The sequence below is a fragment of the Papaver somniferum genome, chromosome 7 (assembly GCF_003573695.1).
Source record: "Papaver somniferum cultivar HN1 chromosome 7, ASM357369v1, whole genome shotgun sequence".
NCBI classification, from domain to species: domain Eukaryota; kingdom Viridiplantae; phylum Streptophyta; class Magnoliopsida; order Ranunculales; family Papaveraceae; genus Papaver; species Papaver somniferum.
Genome location: NC_039364.1, coordinates 8,261,661 through 8,282,254, shown reverse-complemented (window position 1 = coordinate 8,282,254; position 20,594 = coordinate 8,261,661). Strand labels below are relative to the sequence as shown.

Sequence of the window (20,594 nt, the reverse complement as noted above, 5' to 3'; positions counted from 1 at the left end):
CAGCCCCTCCAACTGTTCATACTCCTCTGTCCGTCTTGCATATCACACCCGTGTCTGCTCGCCCTTCAGTTTTTCCATGCTCTTTAAGAACAGTTGAAAGGCGCAAATTGGGGGTTCAGCTGTGAAGATAATCTTAATATGAGAACAAGAATTGAACCTCGTTTGTTCTTGATGCAATTAGAGCAAGGCTTTGGAAGAAAAGGGAAAAGAAGATTAATAAACCTCATTGATAGGAAGAGGCTTGCTACCTACAAAAATCCAGGTAGCCGGATAAGAAAATAAAATACCCCAATTTCCAGATCTCTTGGTACATAAGCATTGTCTGGAACACTAGCAATTTAAAACAAATGAAACTAACGACAATGAAAGGGAAACTTGGAAAACTATAATTAGTACTAGGCTAACCAGAACTAGCCATCTACTTGGATTAGTTTCTTCAACTCAACTATCACAACACTGATATTATCTTTACTTCCTCTAGCCATTGCAACTTCAGCCAGAACTGCCGCAGCGAATGCAGCATTACAAGTATGATCCAAAAGCGATGAGGATATCCTTGCTACTTTACCTTCTAGACATTTCCTTGCTATTTGACAAGCCATCTTGTTTGACATAACATCCCATAAACCATCACTAGCAAATATCAGAAACTCATCGCTTTCGTTTCGTGAAGTTATCGTGACCTCCGGGACAGATGTTACAAATGGCTTGAGGTAGCGATCGCCTGTGCAAAAATGGAAACAAAAAACAGCATTGGCGCAGCAGCTTAAAAAATGTCTGTGCTGGTGGTTTTTACTTTGGTCATTTGGTAGCTAATTGAGCCGAAACGTCTAAATCTGCATGCCTTAAGTGTGGTTTAGTTTCAGACAGGGATCCTCGGTAATCTTTATTGTTTTATGTTCTTTTTTTGTTTCTCTATTGTAACTACAAAAACCAGCTTACAAGAGGATGCTCAGTTTGATTTTACCTGGATTTGTCGCCAAACCAGCAGCGGCTTACAAGTTATGGTACAAACTACAAAATGTGAAGCTATAGTTTTTAAGGGATAATATAGGAAATATAGCACTGTTATAGCACCTATGCATCTAGAGGTAGCAAGGACACCGAGAACACGGAATCCATTCCAGTTGATTACCGTTCCTCCAGCTGCTTCAATTCTCTCCATCTCATCTTTCCTGTCAGGCTTAAACTGCAAATTAATCTGTTGACACGTCGTATGTTACTTAAAAATAAATAAATAGCAGAAGTAAAGTTACCTTATGATCTTGGGAAAGTGGGATCGGTGGTGAGCCAGCACGAGACAAGACAGCCCTAGAATCACCACAATTAGCAACAATAATTTTATCTTTGCTAATCAAAGAAACTACAGCCGTTGATCCTTGCGACTTAATACTTTTGATTTCAACTTCTTTTTCACTTACTTCTCTATCCATTTTTTCAAAGCAACTCACCATGACATTCTCCCACTCGATCCCATCTAGATTTGATGATACAGTCTCAGTCACCAGTATCTTATGTAACCGCTCACAACATAGGTTTGCTACAACGGAGCCACCATGTCCATCATACACACCAAAGAAATCATATTTCACTTCTCCCCCATGATCATGGTTGCGCGGACGGACATTATTTGATGAAGGTAATAAGTTTTGTACTATAGTAACAGCATCTTCCATCTCCGGTCTTCCACCGCACACAGAAACAGAACCGTGTGAGACACACTGTAAAATATCTCTGCTTATATCATCATCACAACCACCACCGCAGAGTTCATTTCCTCCCGACGATACTAATATCCCAACCGTCGTTGTTGTTGCTGCTGCTGGTACATCTTTTTCCAATAATATTCCAATGGGCGGTAGAGATGATCCACCCATCTTATTGCTATGATCATGATCATCTTCTATTATTTCCATTGACTCGATTTATGATGACGATAAATTCAAAACTAAAATGTCATTTTCCTTTTATAGAACTGTCCAGTCAAAAGAAGTGAAAACAAATAAAAAATGAACAAGTAGAGTGTGCATCTGTGCATGCGTAGGATTTGACATCTGTTAGCAAATTTGACATGGCGATTGAATTTGGTTTAGACACGCGGTAAGATATGAGGATAAGGGGGCAAATCTTCTGCATGTTATGTAGCAGGGACACTCCTGAAATGATCATGTCACGTGTCCGCCTGAGCCTCGTGATGTTGGGACGCACGCATTTGCGTATCAGACACATAGGTATATTCTTTCCATATGCGCACGCTATTTGGTTAACTAAGATACAATTTATCATCCTCGAGCAAATCAATTTTGACGTCAAGACGGGTAATGGAAGAGGTGACAGGGGGAGTGTAAGGCAGGAGTCGGGACGAATACTAAACCAAGTAGGCCAGCCCACATATGCAACCACCAGCTCGCAAGTACCTCTCTAACTATTGTACTACCGACTGGAAATGAGAAAAGTATCGCTAACCAACCGGAGTTGGAACTTGACCCCAATATTTGGTCCATACACATTCTAGTATTATCTGATAGATTATCTTAAATCTATTAGACAAATAGAGCCCTTTTTATGAAAGAGTTAAGGATCACAATCTCCGTCGATCTTTTTCAAAAGAAAGACGATAAGAATCTGAACCACTATGTTTCTATTTGGCGTTTCTTTGTTGTTTGCATCGATAGTGATGCAGTACTGCTACATATACCACCGAAACCCTCCCGATAGGGATTCGTTAACTCGATAGACCTACCGAGTTGGAGTCCCGATAGTAAATCCGACTGAGACAAGCAGTGGGGCCCATATGCCCGCACTGATCTAGATGCTAGTAGTGTTACCTTCGTACCCATTGGAAGTTCAGTCGGGATTTCAGTGTCAAGCCAGCTTGATCAATGTAACACTATCCGTTTGATCAGCTGTTCAAATATTGGTTAATGCTATGAGATAGTGAGCATACAAATAGGAATACTCATAGCATGTAGGATCCAGTAGGAGAGAGGAGAACATAAACACCAATGCACAAACAACTACATTGATAAAAACATAGCTCAACAACCTATTCATAGTGTTAACAAACTAGACTACCAAGCAAAAAAAACTTTCCTAACAAAGATCAAACTCTAAACAAAGGCTCTTCTAGAAAATTCCAAACTCTATACGTAATAAACTCTAATACTCCAAAAACTTGCTTCTCAAGTTTACTTCATCTTCAAGCTAAACACACCGTGTCAACTTGTGCTAGTTGCTTCACCGATCCGTATCCACTTCAACTAGTTGCTTCAATGACCACTTCACCATATCTTGGTTTAACTTCCAACATCCTCCTTAAACCAAGATATTTTTAACAAATCTTTAATAAGCTAGAAATACTATTTTTGTGTTCTATCAACTTGCTAACCAAACACGAAACCAAATTCTTTACTTACTTCACTCGCGGGATTTCCATCATTTCTCTTTTTTACCTATTTCACTCGTAGGATTTCCATACCAACTTACTGACTCATAATTTGTAATCTACTTCACTCGCAGGATTTCCACACAGAGCATTATAGCTCTGTCTCACTCTTCAAATTCCACGCTGGAATTGCTTCACTTCTCATGCCCCTTGAGTACATCAAGTCTTATCTAAACCATAACTCGTAGACTTCACTCGCCTACCTCTTGTTGATCATCTTCCACAACTCATATGTATTATAACCTCCTCTTGTTGTCTTTTCACATATCACCCTTGGTGATTGCTTCTCTTACTTCACAACCTTATTGTTGTCTCTTCTTCTCTGTTCCAGTCACACTATTGTTGCGAAACCTTCACACTTCCAAGTTTCTTTTCAAGATTCTGTCACAATCTTATCATGCCACAAGCGTTATATTACTATTACAAAGTATGCCATACTTTGCAGGTATTCCAAGTTTCCGTCACAAACTCTTCAACCACACTTCTGACACCAACATGTTTGAGCTTAAACTCCAACATGATACCTTCCTCCCTCAAACTCAAACTACGCCAAACATATCTTTACGAAACACGCAAACATAACCACTATGAACAGGCAGTAGCCCTTTGCAATGAAAAACTGTAACCAACCATCACGCACTAGATTTGGACGAGAGATACATGCTTGTTCTCCAGCATCTAACCCACAATGGAGCGAGGAAATACATTCTTGGTCTCCATCATATAACCCTTCTGAGGAGAGGAGATACATGATTGTTTCTCCATACCTTCTAGCCCATCTGTCAACACCGTCGTCTCTCGGCATCAGTTAACCCATTATTATCCTTCAATGCTCAGCCACAACGACCCTTATTCTTTGCAATTCTGCCTTTCACAGCAACACCATGACAATTCACTTTTTTTCCTTTCTTTTCTTTTACCAATTCTTCATGTCCCACAACTGGAACAATTTACTTTTGATATCACCAGAATCAAGCCACAAACCCCCATTTTTGGATTTACATTGACCATGGATCACCAACCACCAACGACCATACGATCAAACCATTATAGTAACTACAAATCTTGTCTTGTTTTCTCACCCGTCACTACTATATCTCGGCCTCTAAAACAAACACCTTACCACGTCCCTTGTTGTTCTGATCTACTAAAACGAGCATTTAATCTCCTTTGTCCATCGACAAATACCCATCATAAACATCTCCATCTCAATTTCTGTCGCTCTTTTTCAAAACAAAGACGATAAGAATCTGTGTTTTCTTTTTTGGTTGACGTGGATAGTGATGCAGTAATGCTACATATACCGGGGAAACTCTACCGAAAGGGATTCGTGAACCCGGTATGCTTACCGATTTGGAGTTCCGACAGTATATCCCGACTGAGACAAGCAGTGGGGCCCATATGCCCGCACACATCTCTCCCCCTTTGATGCCAACAACCCTTCTTGAAAAACCGCTAACTATTTTTCGTTCCCGCACGTACTATTCGTCCAACGCGTATTTTTATAGTTATCCGTTGGATTAAGTCCATCTCCAGGCTCCAGCTGCTACTTCTTTTCTTTCTTCTTCTTTTCCCTCAACCCCCTCTCTCTTCTCCACAGCTAAATTCTTAAAACCAAAATCGTTTTCTAATATATTCTACAGTTCTACGGTTCTGTTAATTTTGGTGGTTACGTTTGATTTATGTTTATCCATGGTTTTGAAGGGTCTCCCATTCAGTGATTACCAGAAACATCAAATCCTCCATTAACATTTTTCCGAGAAGAAACTACATTTATTTGAGCTTGGTTTCAACCAATTCATGATGTATGAAGATTTTCTTAATAAAATTCCAAACACCTTATTCACAAGTCCAATTTCTAGGGTTACAAACTTAATATTCACAGTTACGAAGACGCAATCGTGCGACTCCAGGTAAGATTTCATCTGTTGGTTTTGATCAAGTGTTAAAAGAAAAGCCCATGGTTTGCCTACGTGCAGGCACGTGCACTCCACTTGTCTAGATGTTAGGAGCGCTACCTTCCTGCCCATTGGATGTCCAGTCGGATTTCAATGGGGGAGCCCAATCGATCAGTGTACCGCTATCCGTTTGAAGAGCTGTTCAAATCTTGGTAAATGCCATGTGATAGTGAGCATACAGATGTGAATACTCATAGCACACTTTTAAGTGCTAATAATGTTAGCGTTCATGGATGCAAGGCATTGATTTAGAACAAGTATTGTCAGGACGATTTTTTCCAATTACACACGATACATGATGTTTCCAGGGATTACTCTCTGCGCTAAAGAAGTCATCATGTCAACAACTTAAAAACACTACAAGTACAACGAGTGCCCGAAAGAAACTATGTTGGAAACTTGGAATCTGGAAGGGTCATACCCTGTTTGCACCGAAAGAAATTTGAGCGTCATAAACTGAGTGGCCGTTAGTGGGTTCACATCGACCCTGTTGAGACTATTAGTCCCACATTGTTGGGCAATCTAAGATCCTGTAGTTTATAACCCCTTAGGGCCTCTCCACTCAATGCCAATTGGTTTTGAGTTGAATGTTCATATTCTAACATGGTATCAGAGCAGGCTATTTTGCGACGAGTCTTTGACCGCGCCTCTACTCCGCATCACCCGATTTAATTGTCCACGTGTTAGACCCAATAAGGCTACACGTGAGGGGGCGTGTTGATACTATTAGTCCCACATTGTTGGGAAATCTAAGATCTTGTAGTTTATAACCCCTTAGGGCCTCTCCACTCATTGCCAATTGGTTTTGAGTTGGATGTTCATATTCTAACAGACCCGAAAGATGGTCATGTGCCTCACCCTGTCTGCAAAAGCTTAGTTTCTCTATCATAGTTTTTCTGACAGAGTAAGATTGCAAATACATATAGTGGATTACTATAAAGCTCTGTTTACTGAAGAAGAGATTATAAAACCTGATTTAGAAGCGATTGTGTTTGATAGCATAACTTCTACAGAGGATACAATCTTAGAACCTGATTTCACCGAAGAAGAAGTTTTGCAAGCCATAGGAGATAGATTTAGGTAATGATAAAACGACGGGTCCAGATGGCTTCCCAATACTTTTCTTTCAGAAGTGCTGGCAATTTATAAAGGAAGATATTATGAGTACGGTGAATGAATTTTCCATAACAGGTACAATAAACTCTAAACACAATTCTACTTTCATTACTCCTGTGCCTAAGAAGGATCACATAGAGACTATCAAATATTGTAGACCTATCTGTCTTCTAACTAGTGTGTACAAGATCATAGCAAAAGTTCTGGATACAAGGCTAAAACTTGTGATGGATAAGCTTATTTCCCCTGTTCAATGTGCATATATTGAAGGGAGACAAATTATTGATGGTACCTTAATTGCCAATGAATTGGTAGACTCTAGACTCAGGTCTGGAAATGCTGGTATTGTGTGCAAAATTGATCTTGAGAAGGATTTCGACAGAATCAATTGGAAATATCTGGACTTTGTGTTAAAACAAATGGGCTTCAGCAGGAAATTATGTAATTGGTTGAATTTTTGCTACTCTACTTCTTCATTCTCAGTTCTTATCAACGGATCACCTTTTGGGTATTTCACAAGTACAAGAGGTGTAAGACAAGGCTGCCCAGTGTCCCCTCTTCTGTTCAACATTGCAATGGAGGGTTTTCACGTTTCATGGATCGAGCTGCGAATCAATGCTTGTTTAGTGCTTTTCTGTTTCACCTACAAGTATTAATGTTAACCATCTCCACTATGCAGATGATACTATATTTTTTGTAGATCATAAAAAGGAGGAGTTGCATAACTTATTCTCAGCTCTTCATTGTTTTGAGTTTATTACCGGTTTAAAGGTAAACACATCCAAAACTAGGCTTATTACGGTTGGCGATGTTCCTGAATTATCTTTATGGGCTGAAGAAGTTGGGTGTACAACTGATTCCTTACCTTTTATGTACATGGGAATGCCACTCGGTGCAAAATCAGGATCAAAAGGAATTTGGGACCCGATCATAGAGAAATTTGATGCTAGACTATCCATTTGGAGAAGGATATCATTATCTAAAGGAGGTAAACTTGCTCTTTTAAAATGCATCTTGTCTTCTCTTCCTACTTATTATTTTTCTTTGTTCAAGGCCCCTATATCTGTCATCAAGATTCTAGAGAAAAAGATGCGTACAAAGAAGATGCTAAAACATCTCACTTGGTAAATTGGGACCTGGTTCAGGCTAGTAAAGAAAGAGGTGGATTAGGAGTATGCAATCTTAGGCTTATGAATTTAGCATTGCTAGCTAAATGGGGGTGGAGATATGTTGTTGAAAAGAATAAAATCTAGTATAGGATAATTGAAGATAAATACGGTACTGATTTCTCTTTTTGGATCCCTGGAAAAGTAACTCAAACATATGGAGTTTCATGTTGGCGTGTTATCGCAGATTCCGCAGTGTTAGTTAGTGAGAACTCAACACTTTATTTGCATTCAGGAAACAGAATTGCATTCTGGAATGACATATGGTGTGGCCAGCAATCTTTAACTACTTTATCTCCAAACCTATACAAACTGGCCAGAGACAAAGATGTTAGGATTGCCGATATGATTTTTGTGGAGGGGAATTGGAGGTTTGATTTCAAACGTGTCCTAACTAATTCAGAAGTTGGAGAATACGCCACTCTCCTCACTGTCATTGGTGATATTCCACCGGTTCGAGATCAACTTTCAGATACGAGAAGATGGAAACTTCATCCTTCAGGTGTGTTTTCCGTTAAAACTTTATACCGTAAACTGGTCGAATCATATGGAATAGAAAATTTCCCATATCTTTTTGTGTGGAAGGCTGTTGTTCCACCCAAAATCAACCTCTTTGTTTGGAGTTTAGTTCACGGTAGGTTAAACCCTAAAGATGTCCTCCTGCGTAAGGGAATTGAGCTGGATAATTCATGTGTCCTTTGTGGTGATGATTTAGAATCTCAAAGCAACCTCTTCCTACACTGTAAAGTCGCTTTCAGAGTATGGTCTCAACTGTTGCCCACCTCTCGATATTCTTGGGTAATTCCTAAATCGGTTATGCAACTTTCTCTTTGTTGGCACAATACAACCTTTACAAACAATGGAAACTGTATTTGGAATTTGATACCGGTAGCAATCTTCTGGTCCTTATGGAAAGAGCGCAACAACTGTACCTTTGATGCAAACGATATCTTCAAGATATATGACGATCTGGTCAATGAAGTTAAGACTTCTATCCTCCTATGGGCCGCAGCGGCTGGAAACAGAGTTCATGTGAATTTCTCTAGTGCTGTGATTAATGATTGAGATAACTTATTCATGTAATAAAGTTTTCTTTTCGTTTATTTCCGCCATCATCGGTAGACTTTTATAAATTCTATCATTCTAATATATCTTTTCTTTTCCGATCAAAAAAAATGTTTCTCTATCATATGGTGTCGAGTGTACTTTTGAAACTACCACTTTTCTCCCAAGGCATATTTTTGCCATTGCGCCGACAGCGCCACCAGCATTTGAAGACTAAAGCCCTATTCATGCTCTTCGAGGATTTAATACCAAGCCCACCTTTTCTTAGCAGGGTACACGACCCTTCTTTGGAGGAGCAAATATACTTTTCCAAAGATTCTACCACCTTTGGAGGAGCAATAAAGGGCGGAAGCACACCATACTTGGTAGCACACTCTTTGACAGGGTTATCTTGTCCGCTTTTATGATACTACATTTCGACCAACAAGAATCTGATCTTGCGCTTCTCAATGATTTCCTCCCATTTTTGCAATTTGGCAGCATTGTCTCCATATGGGAGACCCAAATAACTAGTACAACTGTTGTCAGGGAGGGCCGACCGAAGAAAAATCTGAAGATGGGGTTTGCCTGTGACTACGTTCACGCCGTTTTAAAAAAGTGATACTTTCGCCTTGTTCAGAAAAAGTGATATTTTCGCTCCATTTCATAAAAAGTGATACTTTCGTTCCGTTTCAGAAAAAAAAAGGGATACTTTTGCTCCGCTTCAAATAAAAAGTGAAATTTTATTTTGAAACGGAGGGAAAGCATCACTTTTCCTGAAACGGAGTGATATGATCACTTTTCCTGAAACGGAATGTGAAAGTATCACTTTTCCAGAAACGTAAAATTAGTTGATCCATAAACCAAAATATGGTTGTATGATGTGTTATGCATTCTTTGTTGTGGTTTGCATAATGGTTATGCATTCAATTTCCGAGAGTCGTGCCTAAAGTGAAAGTATCATTTTTCTTGAAATAGAGGGAACACGTCGTTTTATTAGTTGCAACGGAAAATTAGTTGATGCATAACCAAAATATGGCTACATAAAGTATTATGTATCTTTTGTGGTGGTTCGCATGATAAATATACATAATTTTCTAAAATTGTGCATAAAATAATAAATATCTCAGTAAATTTGATATTATTATTTGTACTCATTGAGTAGATTCTTTCAGAGGAATTTTTTTTCTAGCCCAATTTGTTATTTTTTTATATCAGAAATCCACCAATAAGATCTTGTATATTAGAAACCCATAACTAACTATAATGAGAACAGATTACACTAATGACCTTTTTTACCTAAATTAAGAAACTAATTTTGTTTATTTTTTTAAATAAAAAACATGCGATAAATGTCAATCCCTAACAAATCTCCTCAAAAGATTCTCTCTCCTAGTTATCTTTTCTCACTCTTCCTTTGATTGTTTAATTCGGTTTAGTTTCATAAATATGGGTTTTCTCTACCTCATTCTGTCTTCCTTCTCTCCATTAATCTAGCGAGATGACAACATTTTTTTTCACGCAAATAAAAGTGAAAAAATAAATTTTCACAAGAATATTATAAGATGAAAACCTAATTTTTCCCCAAAATACAAGGGAATAAATAAATTTTGACTGAAATATTATAAAGTAAAGAACAAAATTTTCACCACTTAAAATGAATTTTCAAGCATTTTTTTAAAGTTCAAACCTTATAAATTAAATAATCATACATATATAATGAAAGTTCAATCAATCATCCATATACGATGTGAAAAATCAAATTATCATCGATGTGTAAAGTCAAATTATCATCCATACAAAGTGAAAAATCAAATTATCATCGGTGTGTAAAATCAAGTTATCGTCCATACAAAGTGAAAAATCAAATTATCATCCACGTAAAAAGTCTAATTATCATCCATATATAAGATGAAAAATCAAATTATCATTAATATATATGATTGAAAAATCAAATGATACATAAATGAGGTGAAAAGATTAAACTATGATCATCACAAGTTGAAAATGACCACCGCCACAGTCATTTACTTGACCCTGATAATTACCACTGTTGCTTGGTCTTTTCCTAAAACTCCTTTTATGGACGTAGAATGTTCTTGTATCATCAGTAAAATCTACAACATACATTTCTTTACCCTAGTGTTTTTCATTTCGTCCACTAATGATGATTTTACTTATAAGAGGAGAGATACAAGAGGGAAAGAACAATATAATTGAGCCAAAAAACTGGCAAAACAAAGATTGACCGAAGTTAATGGTAAAATATTAATTTGTTATTAACAGATGTAACGTTAGCTAACTGAGCGGAAATGTAGCTACGTCAACAATTTTTTTTATTATTTATAAAAATATAATATGTAACTAATCAAGGTTAAATTGGTTCATTTAAAAATGTGAAGATGTAAATCTTATCTAAAACTATTATTTTTAATGGTAGATCTTATAGTTTGGACTACATATATATATATATATATATCATTTTATTGACGGGTTTTTAGAAGAGAGAGGAACCAAACTTGGGTTCCTCAGAAATTTCCACGATTCTTTTATAACCTTTCCAACGAGATAAAATTTGTAAAATTCGAAGGCACGGATTTTTAGATATGTTATATTAAAGTTTGCTTTCCAATTATACATAGGGAATTATGTGAAATGGCTTCACCAAAAAAAGCCTCACAAAGTCCAATCTTTTTAGCAAATTAGATATTTGTGTTAGGTTTCATTTTACAATACAATATTACAAAAAAGTGGCTATACTAGATCACCGCTGCCACGGTGAGGAGGGCCGACCGAAGAAAAACGAAGCACCATTATGCGTAATGGTGTTATAAGGCTAACAACATTGATAACCATCCAATTTATGGTAGTTTACATAAGTTTTCCCCATTTTTTATGCATATTTTGTGGTGGTTTGCATCAATTTACCCCATGTGCTATGTAACATTTGTGGTGGTTTGCATCAATTTCCCAATGTATTATACATCTTTTGTGGTGCTTTGCATAATGACTATGCATTAAATTTTAAAAGTCACCATTGAATTTTTCGCAAAAACACTAAATTCTATATTGTTGTTTGTACTCGTTGTGTAGATTTTTTAAAATCCTTTCCAATGGCATAAAATTTGTAAAATTCCAAGGCACGGATTTTAAAATATGTTATATTAAAGTTTGGTTGCCAATTATACCTCTGAAAAAATAGGATGGATAAGGATTAAGGAGTTATAATAACAAGTAGTGTTCACGTGCGATGCACGTCGGCAACATTACTTTTTCTTAATATTTCATTCCATTTCTGATAAAAGAAGTACTTTTATTTTATTTTTCAATTTGGTTTATTATTATGTAAAAATGAAAGAAATGAAAATATCATTTTTAATGGAACGGAGACAATCTTTCGTATCCGAAACTAAAATCTATAAGTAATTTTATAGTATAACAATGAAGTATTTGAGCATCATATAGGCAATATGTAAAAATATATATATATATGCTCTTTCGATTTACCTTTAAATTATAGCTATTTTTTTGGAGAACTACAAATATATTATAAATTAAAAATTTGATATAGTTGTTTATACTCGTTGCGTAGGTAATTCAAAGAACTTTCCAAATATATAAAATTCACAAAAATCCGACTTACCATTTGAAAGATATGAAGTTTGAAAATATTTATCAACATTTTTATAAAAATGGCATTTATATAAATAAACGATTTCACATATTATTAATTTTAAGTCCCTATTCTGTTAGTCATTTTAGTCCATATTGAGATCTATTAACAAAACGGTCCCTATTCCGTTAAGCATTTTGGTCCTTATTCCGTTTGGTTAACCAAATTCCGTTAGGTGAACCAAAAATGGGTAATGAGACTAAAAAGGAGGACATTTTAGGTTTTTTATGTCCCAAAGACTACCACCAAATTCATTTCCAATCTTTTTATCAAATTGAACATTCTTATTAGGTTTTAATTTACAAAGATGGGGCCATAAAAGTCCCCCTTCAGGCCCTCTAGTCGGTCGGCCCAAAAAAAGACTCCCTCTCTTCAGATCGTTCGGGCTTTCCGGTCGATCGGCCCAATTAGAAGCTAGGCAATCCTTCATCGCTGACATAGCCTCTAAATGAGTTGCTCATTCCACACAAAGTTTTTCAAAGTTCCTCCGCCGACCATCTCGAAATCCATCGCTTACATAGCCTCTAAATGAGTTGATCAACTAACTCCTTTCTCTGAACATCCCAATAATTCGAGGAATCAACATGTTCGATCATTCGAATTTCTTGAGGAGAAACCAAACTAATTGGTCCATCCTCATATTCATCTTCCGGTAAAATTTCATCCATCGACATTTCTCTCCTAATAAGGTTATGTATCAAACAACATGCCATGATAAAACGACAATGTATGTTCACAGGATACCATGAGGGATCCCTAAGTATTGCCCATCTCATTTTCAACAATCCAAAAACTCTTTCAATTACATTCCTATCCCTACAATGTTTCATATTGAATAACTCTTCAGCTCTCCTGGGTTCTAGACGATCTCTCTCCCATTGCTTCAAATGATAACATTGACCTCTAAAGGGAGCAAGAAATCCTCCACTATTTGGATAACCGGCATCGAAAAGGTAATAGTAACCTAAACAAGTAAGCATGTAAAAAACCATCATTATCTTAATAAAAAACATGAAAAACACTCGCTAATCCGCATATTCAAGTTACAATACTCTAACAAACTTACCATGTGGAACTTTTAAGCCATTTTTTTTTGTAAATGGCTTCCCTAAGAACACGATAATCGGCAGCTGATCCTTCCCATCCAGGATATACATATATAACCTCCAAATCTTGAGAACATACACCTAAGACATTGGTAGCAATTGCGCTTTTCCTTGTACGATACCTAGGCTTGTCTTCTGTAGCAACGTGGACACTAATATGTGTTCCATCTAATGCCCCTAGGAAGTTCTAAATGTAAACAAGGTCGTGTTAATAGTTCATTACAGATACGAAAAACCAAGCGTTAATATTCATTACAAATAAGGTTAACAAGGTTTTAATATTTCATTAGAGATAATCTCATACCTTAAAGCAATTCCATCTCTGGTCAACAGAACTTGTAGCGACTGCTACCGGTTCTTTTAAAAACTCTCCTTGAAGCCTAATAACTCTTTTCAACACCGTGTTCACATGTCTACTTATCGTATCACCTGATCGCTTGAATTGAAAACCCACAACTCTATTCTTATGGTGATGCGCAATTACATATAAAAATATCGCCACCATTTCTTCGACATCACAATTTCTATTATCTTCTAATCCACTAGTGGTGCGCAGCTTATGACAAAGAACTCTAAAAGTGCGTCTATCGAGACGAAGTTGGGATTTACATTTGGTGTCTCTTTTATATACCAAATCTTCCATCACCCACAATCGTACCCTAGTTAATTCAAAACGATCATTGGCTCTCAACACACAGCTTTGGTGACGCAAGACATATGAATAGAAATAAATGTAAAATAAAGTTACTGCATCCAACGTTGTTCGGATATTATCTGTCATCATTTCAAGTTTTCTTTTTTTTGTCAAGACTAAAGGTGCCATACTGGAAGTGGGTCTGAATTCGAAAAGCATAAAAACAAAATGGTCAAGGATACATGACTATAGAAACTAAACGTGCTGTCAAGACAGATACTTAAACTAAACGAGCAGTTAAAAAAGAAAAGGAAATTACATACAGATTGAAGAAGAAAGACATATAATACGAGAAGTTCAAACCCTAACCTAATTATCGTAGATCTCCATCTCTCACTCTTCAGTGGTTTTTTTCTTCTTGTCTCTCGATCTTACGAAGAAATAGTCAGAAATGAAAAATGAAAACAGATCCAGACTTTGCTTTCTGAGGGACAGTTTGGTAATTTTCTGCTCAATTCCCTTGTTTTTTCCGGAATCGAATTCCTTTGCATCCACTGAGCGACGCAATAGAATAGGGCCGATAGGAGATAATTCTGGAATTTTTGTGGCTGTTCGGTTCAAGGGAATTGGGCCTATTCCCTTGGAATCCAATTCCTGGGCTCCCAATTACCCGAAACTAACCCGTTGTAAAGATAGTATCTTAAGTAAGACACTCAGTTGGAACTTGGAGAGTTTCTCCGCCGACCATTCTCAAGAGATTCTTGGACAGTTGTCCCAGAGAACCATACAATTTTATCCTCGAAAAACACTAGTCTCGTTTAAGTTTCCACAAATGCATACAATTTTCGGAATGTTGAATTATCGATATCCTGGGAAATTTTTTCTCCGTTCATATTCGAAAGATCAAGATGATGTAACAACTTGAGCTGATGATCTTTCAAGAATTTTCGACATGTGTATTAGTTGACCGATTTGAGAGTTGACTGTCGAAGACTGAATGTGGTAGGGACACGACAATGATTCTGGCAGAAATGAAATAACTGAATCTTGTCAGAACTAATGAATTTGTGGAAGCTAGACAGCCAAACTAATCAATATGTTTGGTCTGATCATCTATGTCGGCAGAAAAGCCGCCATGAATGATGTCGGAAGAAATTTTCGTTCTACCCAAAAATGCACGTCATAGTTTGGTCATTTCAATGCAGCATGTTTTGCATTTACCTGCTTAGAGATGTCTTAGTTGCGGTCTCAGATGTAAAGATGACATCGATGTGCGAAGGACAATTGTTTGTTCTTGATACATTATTAGCGCAAGGCATAGGAAGAACAGGGAAAAGAACAATTAATCGATATAGTCTTAGGTAAAGGAAAAATTTTGACCTAAAAAGGCCAAAGCTTATTAAAATAGCATAAGTCAGCAAAACGGTGAAAAAGACGAAAACAAAGTTACAAAGAAGTGTGTACCACTACATCCCAATTACAAAATAAAGTTGACAAATTTTAACCACCAAAGATGTCAATTTACATAGCCCAATTAAACAACAAACACTTAACATAAATAACGATTTGCTTAACGGTTCTCTTCACGTGATTATGAAGTCTATCGTTTCTCTCTTTCCACAAGCTCCACCATATTGCAAAAGGCAATAGAGACCAGATTCTCTTAATTCTATTTTTTCTCTTTCTGTTTCCCCTTCCCATAAGTCTCACATCACCATTCTGCACCCAGTGAATACCAAAGCTATGCAGAAAATAATTGCATACCTCACACACCGTCTTACAATGTAAAAACAGATGTTCATTTGTTTTCGTATGTCTGTCAATGAGTAAACAAGTTGCATCTTTAATCAAACCTGCATTTTATAAGAATCCAGGGTCGGAGCTCCACTGTAACACAAAGTCCAAGTTACTTTCAAAGGGACCTTGGGGTTCCAAAGTTGTTTATACGGGAAAACTAGCAGTCCATCAGTTTCAAGTGTTGTATATGCATTTGCGACTAAAAAACCATTTCCATATCTCCAATTTCTAGTATCTTCATTTGTCTGTAGAGCTGGTGGCTCTCCAATCAACTGCAGTAGATTAGCCACCTTAAAAATCTCATTTTCATTCAAATTTCTAGAGAAAAGAAAATCCCAAGCACCCATTGGAGATAACATATCTTTGAAAAGACAAGGTTTCTTTCTAGAAAGCTTGTAGAGGGTTGAAAAATCTAATTTTAGGTATTTACCGACTATCCAAACATTCTCCCAAACTGAATACTGTTACCATCTCTAAATGAAGTACAATACCGGAACTAACAAAAAAAATTGCCTTTAAAATACCTTCCCAAAGACTATTGCATACTGATTTGTTGGTAAAATTAGGAAATAAATCCTCCGATGCACCCCCAAATTTCTAATTGATAATTCTTCTCCACAAAATCTGCTTCTCATTGCCGTATCTCCAGATCCATTTAGAATGGAGAGCTTTATTCACCAACTGCAGTTTCTTAATCCCCAAACCACCTATGGCTTTAGGTAAATTAACCTTAGACCAACCGACCCAACTTCTCTTCTTGACGGCACTACTAGAACCCCACAGAAACAAGCGCATAATTTTCTCCATCTCATTCATCACACTAATAGGCATTTGAAACATCGATAAATAATATACTAACAGACTTGCAAGAACACTTTGAATCATAATCAATCGTTGCCCCTTCGACAAATATGTCCTTTTCCAAAAAGCTAATTTCTAATGTAATCTTTGAATAATATTTTTCCATACCAGTTTACTCATTGACTTGCTACCGAGAGGCATTCCAAGATAAGTTATTGGCAGTTGAGATAAAGAACAACCAAAAATGTCTGCACACATCTCCCCATTATGTAAATCACCCAAGCCAACAATAGTACTCTTCCCGAAGTTAACTTTTAACCCAGAAACACATTCAAAACCCAAAAGAATATTCTTCAGATTATGGATTTGTTGTTCATTATTATTCAGAAAAACCATTAAGTCGTCTGCAAATTGCAGAGGACTTATCTATGTACCATTTGGGGATACTTTGAACCCTGAAATTAACCCAACATCAGTCTCCTTTTTGAACATAAGAGATATAGTTTTAGCAATCAAAATGAATAAGCATGGTGATATAAGGTCACCTTGTCTTATACCTTTCTCACTTCTGAAAAGTTAAGTAGCTTCACCCTTTAAAAGTACTACGAATCTTGGAGTTGAGATGCACCATTTAATCCAACTCCTCCACTCCATACCAAATACAAATTTTGCTAGAGAATGTCCACGCAGTTCCATTTTATGTTATCAAACGCCTTCTCAAAATCAACCTTACAGAGAATCCCAGTCTCTTGTTGTCGCAATCTAGAATCAATTAACTCCGAAGCAATTAAGATTTCATCATGGATTTGTGTGCCATGAAAAAACGCCCCCTGAAAGTCAGAAATAAAGAGTGGAAGAACAACCTTCATTCTTTCAGCGAGAAATTTAGATATAATTTTATACACACTCCCAATTAAGCTAACTGGCCTAAAATTATGCAAATATACTGCCCTATTGCATTTAGGAATCAAGGTGATGTTTGTGCAATTCAATCTCTAATCCAACATGCTAATATTCTCAAATTCCTTGATAACCTGCATCAAGTCAACTTTAATCACATCCCAAGCACACTTGAAATATTCCATCGTAAAGTCGTCCGGTGCTGGGATTTTATTTACACCAAAATGCAAAATCACCTGCCCCACGTCGTCTTTAGAAAAAGGATTTTCTAGTGTGATACTAAGAATTTCTTAGATAATTCATTGTTTGCTGGAGTTACTTTGATATCATTCCCACTCATTTCAGAATCCTATAGGTGCCTCTATGGCCGCCATATTGAAAAGAAGATTCAAACCTTCCGAAACAAACAGTAATCGTTAAACCATACGAAGACACTCTAGTTGGAACGTGGTTCTCATACTGTTCGGAGAGTTTCCATTCAAGATATTTTTGGATGGTTGTCCCAGACAGCAGCGAAGCCAGAAACTAGATTAAAGGGAAGCAAAGTCTTGTTAGAGGTAGCAAGAAAGCAAAAATTAGGCTTAGAGAAAATTTTGAGCTTGAAAATTTTGGTTTGGGAGCCCAATGGACAGGGGTAGCAAGTGCACACCCTAGTTACATGTTGTATTCGCCACTGGTCCTAGAGAACCAAATTTGTTTATCCTCGAAAAGCTAAGCAAGAGAAAACACTTGTGTCTTCTTAATTTTTACAATACCACCTTCTCGGATATTGAAATATCGATATCCTGAGATTTTTCTTTTTCTTTGTTCCATTTTGATTTCAACACTGCTAACGACGGTATTGGTAACAATATACCCTGAACCCTGTTTTAAACATTACTAAATTAAATGTACCAATTTACTGAAAAGGGTAAATTTTATTTTCAACACTGCTAATGACGGTACCAATTTATTAGGAAGGGCACCAGATAATTATTCCACATGTAGTTGCAGGAAATCCTACAACCACACCCTTAGTAAAATCTATAGAACAATCTAAGTAATCATCATAAGAACTTTCTTTAAAATCTTCAAGCAAGGTACAAAGTTATGAGAAAACCCTAACTTGGGAAGCAAATAATCTTTCTCTTTCCTAAATATCTTGTTTAAGCTCTCAAAAAAATCTCTCTCTCAATACAATGATGGTTGGTCCTATATATAGGAGTTTACATAGTGGAAGACAACTAATAAAGCCCCTATTTTCGGATCTGACGTGCGTCAATGCTTACATTGACTCTTCTCGCACGTGTTCTCTAAAAACGCATGGTTCTTCACACCTTACTCGTGACTTGGTGACGTCATCTGGGATATGTTGCGTGCGATCACGTTCACATGATAATGAGAAGACCATTTCGCTTAATAACCTAGTGTGTGATATTTTACCCCTACATTTTTCCTCTTCTCTTGGTGTTCTTTATGAAATAAGGAGAGGCAAGAGAAATCTTAGCAGGTTGTTTTTCCGCACCCTCTCATATTTTCATATTTTTATCTGCCGACACATTCCCGTGATTTCAGCCTAATCGTCTACACGTATTGGCTTTCTGCTTTCTAACCTGCACGCCTTGAATTAACCGGTTGTCTTTTTTCTGTATTTATTAACTGGGACGAGGAGAGATAAATTTTCCTTCTTTACTTTGCTATTCATTTTTCTTTTCTGCAACTCTTCTGTAAACCTTCAGCGTCTTCCTCTTTTCAGAATCTTGATTTTATTTGATTTTCTTCATCTTTCCAAGTCTTGATTTTGCTGCCGCTCTTATGGATTCTCATCTAAGGTTAGTGTATTTTCTCAAGATTGTTCTATATTCCATTTCCTAATGCCATTGCTAATCATCCGTTGTTTTATTCCTATACTGGTTTTGTTTCATCAAAAGTTCCTCCCCACTGTAGTCTTCGTGTTACAGTTACAAACCCTAAATCTGTTTTGGGTTCTAAAAATGATGAAGCTCTCAAGAGGAAGCCTTCGTATCAAAAGGTAGTAAGAAACATCTTCTTTTCTTTTAAACAATATGTTAGAGAACTTCACCGTCGAACTCGCATTCGTTGCTATCTCAAGTATGTTTGTCAATTTTAGTGATCAGAACTATAAGTCTTGATTTCTAGTCTATTATAGCTAAGTCTCGGACTAGGATAGAAAGTGTAGTTGATCTCAATAACTCCACGACGATCATCATACAAGACGAAGAACTACTCAAGGAACTGGTGGAACTTCATCGACTAAAAGGTATGTGGAGACTTGAACTTATCTATCACTCAAAAGTCTATCTACTCTATCTCCTATCTTGAGACAAAAGTCGTTTTGCTATATAGACTTTGATTATACACATTTGCTATTTCGAGCCGAGTTTATCTCGCTTAACTATTTCTCGAAATATGTGTTGGTAACATTTCGCTTTGGCCAAGTTCATCTTTACCTAGTTACGAAAGTCATATTATGTTTCAATTACTTGAATATGGCTTTGACGAAAAATAGTTTGTGAACAACAACTATATAACGTCCTTTAAGAATGTTTCAATGATTGAAATGAGAGTTTAGAATATATAATCATTGTTGGATATAAGCATTGTGTGGTAAAACATATATGTATAAATCCTTATTCCTTGAACCAAAGTATGCGTACTTTGTTGTTCAGGAAAACCGGAACAGATTCCGCGAACCCAGTCCGCGAACTGTCGGAGGTTCTCTTCCCGAGAAAATCTGCTGGAGTTTGTAAACCATTTACAAACTTATTCCGAGTACTTAAGTCCGCATACCTAGTCCGCGTACTTAGGTTGGTTATATTTTAAAAACGATTGTTCGTGAACTTATACTTATATAAACTAAGGAATGAAAGTTTACAAACCGTGGCTATAAAGTTCATGAATCGATTCGAGTGAATCAAATCGTTTTTGCTTCGATTGTGTATTGTATACTTCTA

The 20,594-nt window shown here is 36.8% G+C and overlaps 3 protein-coding genes across 3 annotated transcripts; 1 reads left to right on the top strand and 2 right to left on the bottom strand.

Annotated features, from left to right (window-relative positions):
• Positions 1-410: 410 nt before the first annotated feature.
• LOC113294011 (protein phosphatase 2C 51-like) lies at positions 411-1,916 on the bottom strand. The gene is made up of 3 exons (XM_026542447.1): positions 1,257-1,916; positions 1,078-1,183; positions 411-724 (listed from the first exon to the last, which is right to left on the bottom strand). Exons 1-3 carry the CDS (start codon positions 1,914-1,916, stop codon positions 411-413), a joined length of 1,080 nt encoding a protein of 359 aa, XP_026398232.1.
• A 4,647-nt stretch (positions 1,917-6,563) lies between these two features.
• On the top strand, positions 6,564-8,750 carry LOC113294010. Its single transcript, XM_026542445.1, has 3 exons — positions 6,564-7,101; positions 7,199-7,507; positions 7,921-8,750. The coding sequence occupies exons 1-3, from the start codon at positions 6,564-6,566 to the stop codon at positions 8,748-8,750; spliced, it is 1,677 nt and encodes a 558-aa protein (XP_026398230.1).
• Positions 8,751-12,926: 4,176 nt separating this feature from the next.
• Positions 12,927-14,013, bottom strand: LOC113294009 (protein ALP1-like). The gene is made up of 3 exons (XM_026542444.1): positions 13,813-14,013; positions 13,479-13,695; positions 12,927-13,366 (listed from the first exon to the last, which is right to left on the bottom strand). The coding sequence occupies exons 1-3, from the start codon at positions 14,011-14,013 to the stop codon at positions 12,927-12,929; spliced, it is 858 nt and encodes a 285-aa protein (XP_026398229.1).
• Between the last annotated feature and the right edge of the window lie 6,581 nt (positions 14,014-20,594).